This window comes from Myotis yumanensis, unplaced genomic scaffold, assembly GCF_028538775.1.
Source record: "Myotis yumanensis isolate MYYU_CA2020_CCGP unplaced genomic scaffold, mMyoYum1.0.hap1 SCAF_18, whole genome shotgun sequence".
Classification (NCBI taxonomy): Eukaryota; Metazoa; Chordata; class Mammalia; order Chiroptera; family Vespertilionidae; genus Myotis; species Myotis yumanensis.
The window spans coordinates 5,637,243-5,649,404 of NW_027223769.1; the positions used below are offsets into that span (position 1 = coordinate 5,637,243).

At 51.2% G+C, this 12,162-nt stretch overlaps 1 protein-coding gene across 10 annotated transcripts in view; it reads right to left on the minus strand.

Moving 5' to 3' along the window:
• The window catches only part of SIPA1L3 (signal induced proliferation associated 1 like 3), a 306,933-nt gene that overhangs the window by 16,139 nt on the left and 278,632 nt on the right, over positions 1-12,162 (minus strand). For all 10 annotated transcript variants that reach the window (XM_070398660.1, XM_070398659.1, XM_070398657.1 and 7 more), the window contains one exon: positions 531-696. In XM_070398660.1, the coding sequence (XP_070254761.1) occupies positions 531-696 (166 nt within the window). The remainder of the gene's footprint in view (positions 1-530; positions 697-12,162) is intronic.

The window sequence follows — 12,162 nt, forward strand, 5'->3', positions numbered from 1 at the left end:
ACTCAGTTCTGTCCTCCAGCTCCAGGTAAGGTTAGGGAAGGTGGTGTGGCCTGAGCTGGACCAATGAGAATGGGCCACTGCTGGGGACCACTGGGGACAGAGCGCTGCCTTCCCTAGTGCTGTGGGATACAGCCCTCTCCATCCCCGCAAGAGAGTGCATGCCCGAGAGCAAGACCAGTCAGGGGTAGGCGGGGACAATGGGGGGTGTAGAGGGACCAAGGGCAACTGCGGTTTTGGTCCCTGGGAACCCTGCCTCCACTTTTAGTGCCCGAGGTTGGGCTCCATGAGGCCTCTGAGAACTTCCCTGTCACGTGAGGTCCTCTAGTGTGGAACAAATCCCTGCCTGCCCACCAGGCTGGTTTACACCGTGCCTTTGGCCTGACTGATGATGTGATGGCCCAAATCCCTGCCACAAAGCCACATACACCCAAACAGGGCCGGCAGGGGTCAAAGGCCCTGCAGGAAGAGGCTGGAGTGGCCGTGGGAGGTAGGTTCTCTGCCCTCACCCTCCCTCGCAGCCCACTTCGTACTCCTGCATCTCTCTCCTGGTCTGGCACCAGGTTGTCCATGATGATGAGCTTCTTCAGGTCATCCTCGATGGTGGACTTATAGTTCTTCCGTGGGGAGCGGAGGTCGCGGAGGGATGCTCTCAACCGTGGCTGCCCAAAGACGTTTTTCGTATTGGTGTCCACCTGCCTGGAACAAGAGATCAGAGTTAGCAGGGTCTTGGGGAGGCGGGAGCTGTGTCTTAAAGCTGTCCTAACTCGAGAAGGCCCGACGCCACTGGGCGAGTGGCTGCAGCCTTCTCTATCTCACCTGGTATGACAGGAGACCTCGTTTGTTCTCCATTCACTCACCCCACAAACACTTCCCAGGGACCTACTCTGCGCCAACCTGCTGCAGAAGGAACGCAGCAGTGAGCATGGAGTCGCCCTTCAGTCAGGAAGCCTGACAATGAGCAAACAAACAGAGAGATCCCAGAATGTGCGGTAGAAAGAGGTGTCAGAAGCAAATAAAGCTGGGTAAATGGACAGGATGACAGGATGGAGAATGGCTTTTCTGAGGGGTGGCATGGGAACAAGAGTGGTGAGTCTGAGGACTGGAGGGGTGGAGTGGGGAGGGCAGTGTGGTGGGAGGTGAGGTCTGGGTGGGGGCAGGGCAGACTGCATGGGACTCATGAGCCATTGTGGGGACTTGAAGGCATATGGGGAGGCTCTGCAGTTCTGAGCTGGTGAGTATGGGGTCCTGATTTGCCTTTTAGAATTGCTCTGGTTGTTGAACATAAAAGTGACCTTCACAGAGGTGGGGATAAGAGGGGAAGCAGGGAGACAGCGAGGAAGCTCCTGCAGGTGAGATGAAAGTGGCCCAGACCAGGACTTCCAGCCACAGAAGAGGAATGAGACCTCACAGAGGGAGAACCCCTGGGCGACTGGTCCCCAGCAGTAAGTGCCAGGCCACAGGCAGCAGATCTCTGGCCTGGGTGCTCGAGGAGCTGTCATCAGCTCTCCTAGCCTGTTTCCTCATCCTTACATGGGGTAAGGGAGCTCATACACTGTGAGGTAACAGGGTCCAGAGACGAGGCTCCTGTAACCTGGGCAGGGGCCTGGAGCCCCTGACTTTCCCATCTCCGCTTTTCTACTCTGCCTTTCATTCCAGAAGTCGGTCCGTGAGCTCGAGTCACTGATCACTGCCCAAAGCTGACCCCATACTGCCTTCCAGAACACTCTGTGGTCTAAAAGCCACTGAAGCACAGTCTAGGTTAAAGGCAGGAGCCCTGGAGACGCAGGCTTGGAGTTGAGTCCTGACTGCTTGTTCTTTCTGTGGGACCCTGGGCAAGTCACACCATCATTCTGACCCTCAGGTTGCTCACCAGGAAAACATGCTGACCTTATGGAATTGTAGAGTTTGCTGCAAAGCACTTGTGGGCATTTGACCCAGAGCGATGCTTGGGAAAATGAGGGCTGCCCTTGGAACAGTTTATCTGGCTGACCAACACCTTGAGCTGCTCCCTTATCCCCTCTGCTGGCTCCACAGGCCACTACTAGATAGTGCCCTTAGCCCTACCCTGGGTTTTGGGGTCATTGCTCTTGGGACTTCCCCTGAGGCCTCCTCCTGCCTTCTGATTCTAGACCAGCCTTTGGGTTCAAGTCTTATTTCCCTGGTGAAAACTGGGCCTCTGACCTGAGGTGTTGCTAGGAGAGAAGAAACAACAGCTACCAGGAGCAGTCTTCACCGTGCAGCAGGCACCATCCCCCATCCCGAGGACTCCCTGTGTGCTGTTAAACTTGCACGGCAGCCCTCCCTGGGAGCCACTGTTACTATCACCCCCTTCAACAGATGGGAAACTGAGGCACAGAGAGGTAAAGTAACTATACAGTGCTTGTCTGGTGAGTGGAGGAGTCAGGATCCCTGCCAAGGCCACCAGGTTGCAGAGCCTATAGGTGTCACTGCCATGTTTATATCACAAAGATGGCATGCAAACGACACACATTTGTGGCACATAGTCACATTTGGTTTTAAAATATACTTTCATATGCAGAAAAAAATTCTGGAAGAAATGATGAACCATGATTACTTCTGGGAAATGGGAAAAGAAACTTTTCATCTGATGCCCTTCTGTCTGAATTTATTTTACCATTAGAAACCCAGTGCACAAATTCATGCATGGATGGGGTCTGGCTGGCCCCAATTGGGGCAGATCACGGCCGGAAGGCTGGGAAGAGGAGCCACTGGCAATTGGCTGGCGGGCCCCGCCCCTGATTGGGGTGGGGGCGCTGATTTTGGGCAGGGCTGGCTATGGGGAGGGGCTGTGGGCCAACCAGCCTTGTCCCTGAATGGGGTGGGGGCAATGACTGGGTGTGGCACCAGCTGGGGGGAGGCGGGGGGGGGGGGGGGAGGGAGGAGCTGCAGGTGGTTGGCCGGCCCTGATTGGGGTGGGAGGGCCAAGTGGGGGGAGGGGGTGCAGGAGGTTGGCTGGCTGGCCCTGCCCCCTATTGGGGTGGGGGGTGTGATCAGGGGCAGGGCCGGCCAGGGGGTTAGGGCCATGGGGGGGTTGGCTGGCCGACCCCACCACCTGATCAGGCTGGTTTGCTGGCTGCAGTGGGCATCATAGCGACCAGTAGTTCCAGTCTACAGCATTTCGATTGCGGCTTTATATATATACTAGAGGCCCGGTGCACAAAAATTTGTGCACTCGGGGGGGAAGGGGGTGTCCCTCAGCCCGGCCTGTGCCCTCTCGCAGTCTGGGACCCCTCGGGAGATAACGACCTGCTGGCTTAGGCCTGCTCCTGGGTGGCAGAGGGCAGGCCCAATCCCTAGGTGCAGCCCCTGGTCGGGCTCAGAGCAGGGCTGATTGGGGAGTTAGGGCGCCGTCCTGTCACAAATAGAGCAGGGCGGATTGGGAGGTTGTGATGCCACCCTCAGTCACGCTCAGGGTAGGGCTGATTGGGGGGTTGGGGCACCACCCCCTATCACACTCAAGGCAGGGTCAATGGGGAGGTTGCGGCACCACCCCCTGTGATGCACAGAGCAGGGCCAATCAGGGGGTTGGGGCACTGCCCCCCACCCCGTCACGCACAGAGCAGGGCCCATCAGGGGGTTGGGGAGCTCCCCTGTCACGCACAGAGTAGGGCCGATAGGGGAGTTAGGGCACCGCCCCGTCACACACAGAGCAGGGCGGATCAGGGGGTTGGGGCGCCACCACTGTCACACTCAGGGCAGGGCCAATGGGGAGGTTATGGCTCTACCCCGTCACAGACAGAGCAGGGCCCGTGGGGGGGGGGAGGGTTGGGGTGCCACCCACTGTCACACACAGAGCAGGGCCGATCAGGGGGTTGGGATGCCACACCCTGTCACACACAGAGCCAAAGGGCGATCAGGGGGTTTGGGCGCTGCACCCTGTCATGCTGATCCGGTGCCAGCAGACCTCTTGGCTCCGCTGATCCCGGTGCTGGGAGGCATATTACCCTTTTACTATATAGGATAGAGGCCTGGGGGCCGGCTGGTTTGCCCTGAAGGGTGTCCTGGATCAGGGTGGGGGTCCCCACTGGGGTGCCTGGCCAGTCTGGATGAGGGGATGATGGCTGTTTGCAGCTGGTCACACACCCTTCAGGGTGGGGGTCCCCACTGGGGTGCCTGGCCAGTCTGGGTGAGGGGCTGAGGGCTGCTTTCAGGCTGGCGGTTTTGACTGAAGCTCCCAACCGCTCCTTTTTTTCTTTTTTTTCTTTTTCTTCTGGGCCAGCTTTAGCTCTGGCTCTAGCTCTGAGGCTTCCGCTGCTGGTTTGTTTGCCGTTCTATAATCGAAACAATGTATAACTTCAGCTCTGAGATCCCAGCCGGCTATATTTGTTACAAAGTTTCAAACTGCCAGCTCAGAGGCCTGCAAGGCAGGCGGGGAACGTTGGAATCTGTAGTCACTGGAGCAAGCAAGCCTCATGTTCGCTTCCAGCTGCCTGGCTGCCGGCTGCCATCTTGGCTGACAGTTAATTTGCATAAGGATATGCTGATTAGCCAATGGGAAGGGTAGCGGTCGTACGCTAATTACCATGTTTCTCTTTTATTAGTGTAGATATATATAGATGAGCACATGTTTTAACAACAACAACAATAGTAACAGTAATTAGTTTTTAAAAAGCTGAAACCTAGACTTCCATCATTTTGTCTGGACTCCAGAAGGTTTTGAGGTCCACAATTTCTTTTTCATTTTCTCAGCCTCAAGCTCTGGGATTTTAACAAAGAAAGGAAGAAAGGGTGGCAAGTTTTTTCTTGTTAAGTCATATTCCTCCCCAAATGAGAATTCAGGTCTAGGCTAATTCTGGCTCTGTTAGAGTGTTCTCTGGGCAAATGAAAAGCTTTAGATCTGAGAGAAACAGAGACAGAGAGAAAGGAAGAGATGCAGGCACCCCAGAGTAAATGTTCCTCCCATGGGAACTGGAAGGGGACCCACCCATCTCCTTTCTCTTTAGATTTCTCCATTTCCAGAATCCCCTGCACAGGGAGGGTGTGACTCAGTACAAGGCACGGTGGTGCTGTGCCCATGTGCCCTGGAGAGGGAGCAGGTGGGCCCTCAGTTCACCCAGTGGGGAAGGGGCATTGTCTATGAGGCTGTCTTCTGGTAGGGTGTAAAAATACCTGCTGAAAACTTTTAAACATGCTCTCTCTGTCTTAGGAGTCCTACTTCTGGGACTGGGTCCTCCAGAAGGTCTGCATTGACCCACATGCGCCCGGTGTACCGGACACTAGATGGGGTCCTGTCCCTGCCTGTGGGGCAAATACAGAAGCAGGGAAGGGCGAGGCACCACAGAAAAAGAAATGCAGCAACCCACATGACACAGGAAGAGGTTCTTCCAGGTAGGTCATGGGAATAAACAAGTGGTATGTATAGCATGAAATCATTTTTAGAAAATAAAATTCACACACAGCTTAGCTCGATATATTGAAGTTCACCAAACCCTCAGTTCCAAAACTGGATATGTGGGGGATTCTCTTTCTAAAAACAGTCCTCTGGTAGCTCAGTTGGTTAGAGCATTGTCTTGATATGCCAAGGTTGTAGGTTTGATCCCTGTTCACGGCACGTAACAAGAATCAACCAATGAATACATAAATAAGTGGAACAACAAATCAGTGTTTCTCTCTTTCTTCCCCTCGCTCGTTAAAATAAAAAAATAAAAATTTAGAATAAACACACAAACCCCCTGTTCCCCAAAGAACAAAAAAAATTCTTCACCATAGCCCACAAGGTCCCAAACAACCTGTCCTGGCCCCTCTCAGCCCTCACCCCCATCTGCACAGGCCTTCCACTGTTCCTTAAACACACTAGGCACGTCCCTACCCTAGGGCTCTTGCAAAGGCTTTTCTGTCTGCCTAGAGTGCCCTGCCCAGCATTCTCATGAATGAATGGCAACTTCTCATCCATCCAGCTTAGCGCAAATGTCACCTCTTCCAAGAGGCCTCCCCTGACCACTCAACCTCCTGGTACTCACTCCCAGCCCAGGTGCCCTCGATCATGCAATCCTGTGCTTTTTCTTTTCTGAAGTCACCTCATGAGGATTTGTTGTGTGTACTGTGCATTTGCGTTTCCTCTCCTTCCACCTTAACTTGCAGCCTTCTGTGTTCTGTGTCCTGTGGCAATCAGGAACAGGAGTGCCACACTGTGGGCAGTTAAATGTAGTTGTTAATGAGTATCAGATGAAGCCTTCCTTCCTTCTTTCCCTCCCTCCTTCCTTCCAAGCAACCTCTTATCTTCCTCCTCCCTCCCTGCCCTCCTCTCTTCTTTCCTTTTACAAGCTTAAATGACTTTCATAAAACAGAAAGAAAAAGATACCTTGACAAGTTAAGCCAAAAGAATGAGTATTCCTTCCCACTGTTTAGTTTGTGTTCATTTGCTAAAATCTCCTTCCCAGCTCCGAGGATGGCTAGGTCTAACGGCACATTCCTAATTCTACAGTGGAAGAAATCAGGCTAGAACTTTCTCCTCTGACCCTCAAATCTGCATCTGTTTCGCCTATTGCAGTTTTCATGGCCTGATACTATTAGTGGGCTGCTGTGACATGTCTAAAGGGAAAAAAAGTACGATGAAATTCAGTTTGGAGAGTCAACTAATCATTTTTACTTATTTTCTTTTTTCTGGAAGAAATTTTCCAATGTTTTTTCTAAATTGTAAAGTCCAAGCCGTAACCGGTTTGGCTCAGTGGATAGAGCGTCAGCCTGTGGAATGAAAGGTCCCAGGTTCGATTCCGGTCAAGGGCATGTACCTTGGTTGCGGGCACATCCCCAGTAGGAGGTGTGCAGGAGGCAGCTGATCGATGTTTCTCTCTCATCGATGTTTCTAACTCTCTATCTCTCTCCCTTCCTCTCTGTAAAAAATCAATAAAATATATTAAAAAAATAAATTGTAAAGTCCAAGCAATAGTTTACAATGGCATTAATTCCAGGTTAAAAAAACCCAAACCAAAATGGGCTTGTATAGCTTTGATATTCTTCCGTTTTTCTAAGATCTCTGGTTTCTACAGTTGTCAAAACATAATGCCCTCGGAGGATAACATGAACTACTCTGACCTTAGAAAGAAGAGATTACCTTCTATATGCTAATATGGAACCTTTGTCAAGGTATTTGAAGAGAAAAGAACAAGTGAAGCCCTAGCCGGTTTGGCTCAGTGGATAGAGCGTCGGCCTGCAGATTGAAGGGTCCTGGGTTCGATTCCGGTCAGGGGCACATACCTAGGTTTCAGGCTCGATCCTCAGTAGGGGGTATGGGGGAGGCAGCCGATCAAGGATTCTCTCTCATCACTGATGTTCTTTTCTCTCTCTCTCTCTCCCTCTTCCTTCCTCTCTGAAGTCAATCTACACTAATTAAAGACAAACATGCAAATTGACTGTACCTTCGCTATGCCCACCAGCCAATCAGAGTGACTAAATGCAAACTAACCCAACCAAGATGGCAGCCGGCAGCCATGGAGCTGGAGCAAGCAGGAGGCTTGGTTGCCCCAATGATGGAGGAAGCCAAGCTTCGCGCCTGCCGTGGCCAGCTCTGAGCTCCACTCAAAGCAACAAAGTTACAATTATATAAGATAAATAAACCCCAGATACCTGCTTTCAGCTGGCCGTGGCCACAGAGCTGGAGCGAGTAGGAGGCTGGGTTGCCCCTGGTGATGGAGGAAGCCAAGCTTCTCTCCCTCCCGCCCTGGCCGGTTCTGAGTTCCCCTCAAGGCTACAAAGTTTCAATTATAGAAGGTAAATAAATCCCAGAATAAAAAAAAAAAGAAAAAAAGGAGAGGCTGGGAGCTTCCGTCGCCGGCGGGCTTGGCCAGCCTGAAAACAGCCCTCAGCCCCTCACCCAGGCTGGCCAGGCACCCCAGTGGGGACCCCCACCATGAAGGGGGTGTGACCAGCTGCAAACAGCCATCAGCCCCTCACCCAGGCTGGCCAGGCACCCCAGTGGGGACCCCCACCCTGAAGGGGGTGTGACCAGCCTGCAAACACCCATCAGTTCCTCACCCAGGCTGGCCAGGCACCCCAGCAAGACCCCCACCCTAATCAGGGACACCCTTCAGGGCAAACCAGCCGGCCCCCACCCATGCACCAGGCCTCTATCCTATATAATAAAAGGGTAATATGCAAACTGACCCTAATAGCAGAACAACTGGGAATGACTGGTCACTATGACACACACTGACCACCAGGGGGCAGACGCTCAATGCAGGAGCTGCCCCCTGGTGGTCAGTGCACTCCCACAGCGGGTGCTCTGCTCAGCCACAAGCCAGGCTGATGGCTGCCAGTACAGTGATGGTGGTGGGAGCCTCTGCCGCCTCCTCAGCAGCGCTAAGGATGTCTGACTGCAGCTTACGCCTGCTCCCTGCTGGCAAGTGGACATCCCCCAAGGGCTCCCGGGCTGCCAGAGGTATGTCTGATTGCCAGCTTAGGCCCAATCCTCCAGGGAGCGGGCCTAAGCCAGCAGGTGGTCATCCCCGAGAGGTCCCAGACTGCGAGAGGGCATAGGCCGGGCTGAGGGACCCCTGCCCCTGAGTGCACAAATTTTTGTGCACCGGGCCTCTAGTAAATATATATATTTTTTTAAAAAGTGGAAAAGGCAGAAGTGCAGAGACAGGAGGTGACCACAGAGATACATAAAGTGGGCGAGGGAAGCACCCTCCCTCACACATGCTTGGTCCAGTCTGGCACTTTTTTTGAAGGATATGGGAGAAAGGAAATAATGGCTGCTTCTGGGAGGGAGCTGGATGGCTGGGGGCCAGGGAAGGAGAAAGGCTCGGTTTTCACTGCAAACTTTTTTTTGTACTAGTTTGATTTTTTTAAAAACCCTGTGCATATGGTACATTTTAAAACTCAAATGAAGAAAACATCCAGAACCTCTCCTCAAGGTTCTGACCTAATTTGCCCATGTTTGTCCTGTGGAATTAAACCACTTATATTAGAAAAGAATAAAAAGACAGAAAAATTACCAAGAAGGCTCTGCAGTTAGGACCCTGACAATAGCAACTTATTTTTCCTGTGACTGGAAGGGCCAGAAGTGGAAGGCAACCAAAGGCTCCAACTTGGCTGGGTCTGATCCCAGCTGACTGGGAGTTCTGGCCTCCAACTAGGGCAGCTCCCTTGGGGTGGGTTAATTAAGCTAATTAGCACCACTGCCGGCCTGCCTGAGCTGGGGGTTCGTCAACTGAGGACACTCACAGGTCTGAACCTCAGGCAGCAGGCAGAGTTTCCTGGAAGGGTGGCTGGGAGAGGTGGCGGAGTGGGGGCAGCCCTTCTAGGGGTGGGGTCATCGGGGAGAGGCCTTCCCTGCTCCTGCTGTGGGTGTGCTGTGCTGGACACAGGGGTCCTAAACCTGAAAAAGCAGGCCGCCCAAATGCCAGGTGTCAATCACTACCAGATGCCAATGTCCGTCAGTCCAACCAACAATGACCAGGCATTTCCCTGTGACTCACTGAATCCTCATGCCACTTCTGGATGTAAGTACTCAGAGTCTTTGCCTTTTAAGGCTGGGGAAACCGAGGCACAGTGAATTAAGAACACCCAGAATCCATATGCTCTGAGCCACCCTGAGATTCTCTCGTGATGAAAGCGGAGTTCAATGTATACAAACTGTGACATCAGCAGCTCCTTGTGACGTGGGCCTCACCTGGGGCCAGTGTGTCTCATGTGGTGGCATTTATTCCTCACAGCAACTGTGAGAGGCATTCGTGCTACCATCACCTCACTCTGCAGGCAAGGGCAGTGATGCTCTGAAGGGTTTGACACACAACAGCAGAGCTGGTGGAAAAGGCAGAAGTGCAGAGACAGGGGGTGCATTGTTTCATCTCATCTCAATCGTCCTATATGAGGCAGGGCTGCGCCTCTTAAAGATGAGGACACTTGGGGCCTGGGTCCTCGGGTGTGACCCATTGGGCTTGCCCTCCCTAACCACCACTCTACCCTTAAGGTAACGATAGAGGCTCTCCTCCAGGGCCTGCATCCTCCTCACTGGGCTCTGGGTTTGGGGGCCAGGGGCCAACACACATGTACCTAATAACAACCCTATGTGCTGTGGCTGACCTGCTTCCCACTCAGGGATAAGTGGTGTCAGTGTAGACAATCCCTGGAAGAGCTGAGGCCTGTTCTTGGCTGTGTCAGCCTTGGGAGGCTTCTCAGGTGGCTGAGGGACCCCTAGCCTGCAGGGCAGTGTGAGCCCTTCAATTGGGTCAAGATCGGGACAGCTGAGGGCTGCTGGTTATCTCCTGTTCTAGCCTGGCCTCCCCCAGTCAGCCTGGGAAGCCATTCACCTTGTCATGCCCTCGCCTGCTAAGTCCTGTGCAACTTGAACTCAGTGCTGGGGGCGGGGGAGGTGTGTCTCACATGAACTAACTCAAGTAAGTCTTCACAGCAACTCTAGAGGTAGGACTGTCATCCCAATTTAAAGAGAGGAAAACTTGGGATTATAAATTGGGGCAGCCACTATGGAAAATAGCATGGAGGTTTGTGGCTCAGTTGGTTGAGCTTATTCTGAAAGGTGGAGGGTTCGATTCCTGGTCAAGGCATATGCCCAAGATGTGGGTTAGATTCCCAGGTGGGGTGGTGCATATGATGTTTCTATCTCACATTGATGTTTTTCTTTCCCCCTCCTCCTTCTAAAATCAATGAAAAAACAAACAAACATATCCTTGGGTGAGGATTAAAAAAAAAAAGACAACAAAAAATTTTAAATAGAACTACCATATGACCCAGAAATTCCACTTCTGGGTATTTATCTGAAGACACCCAAAACACTAATTTGAAAAGACATATACCTCTATGTTCACTGCAGCATTATTTTTACAATAGCCAAGATATGGAAACTACCTAAGTGTCTATTGATAGACAAGTGGATAAAGAAGAAGTGGAACATATATACAATGGAATATTAGCCATTAAAAAAAGAAGAAAATCTTGCCATTTGCAACAACATGAATGGACTTAGAGGGTATTATGTTAAGTGAAGTAAGTCAGACAGAGAAAGACAAATGCCATATGATATCACTTATAGGTATATTCTAAAAAACAAAATAAGCAAACAAAACAGAAACAAAATCATAGATACAGAGAACATTTTGATGGTTACCGAATGAGAGGGGATTTGGGGGGATGGGTGAAAAAGGAGAAGGGATTAAAAAGCACAAATTGCCCATTCCAGCTGAGTATCTTCAATGTAAATAAATATATCAACTCCTGCAAATCTCTTGGCTGAAAATGCTGCTTTCCATTACTTTTTCCCACGACCAGATAAATGATGTAAAGGAAAAGATAAAAGCTACGTTCTTTGGATTCTAAATGTAGAGAATTAGAACGAATAAAGTAGAAGAATAAAGAGCTCTGGTTAATCCTGGGGGGGGGGAAAAAGTACAAATTGCCAGTTATAAACACAGTCACAAGTGGTTGAGTGTTGACCCAGCATGGGGAATGTAGTCAGCAATCTGACCGACTGTGCATGCGTGCGTGCGTCCGTCCATCCGTCTGGTTGGTACATAGGACGCACACTGGCAATTTAAAAATAAACGTTGACTCATGCATGCCTGTGTGAATTATGAAATGCACGCCCTTAACAAAATTCAAGAAGTATTCACATTGCATGGAATGAAATGTTGGGATTTCAAACTTCCGGACTATCCTTTATTAACGAATACAAACACATGTGATGAATCGTACGAGCAACAACAGGCAGAGGTTTTGATCAATTCTCTGAACGATGAACAGTTGGCAGCCTTTCAGACTATAACTTCTGCCATCGAAGATAAAACTGTACACCCCAAATGCTTTTTCTTGGATGGTCCAAGCGGTAGTGGAAAAAAATCTACACTAATAAAAGAGAAAAATGGTAATTGGCGTACGACCGCTACCCTTCCCATTGGCTAATCAGTGTATCCTTATGCAAATTAACTGTCAGCCAAGATGGCGGCCGGCAGCCAGGCAGCTGGAAGCGAACATGAGGCTTGCTTGCTCCAGTGACTGCAGACTCCAACGTTCCCCGCCTGACTTGCCGGCCTCTGAGCTGGCAGTTTGAAACATTCTAACAAATATAGGCCCGGGATCTCAGAGCTGAAGTTATACATTGTTTCGATTATAGAACGGCAAACAAACCAGCAGCGGAAGCCTCAGAGCTAGAGCCAGAGCTAAAGCTGGCCCAGAAGAAAAAAA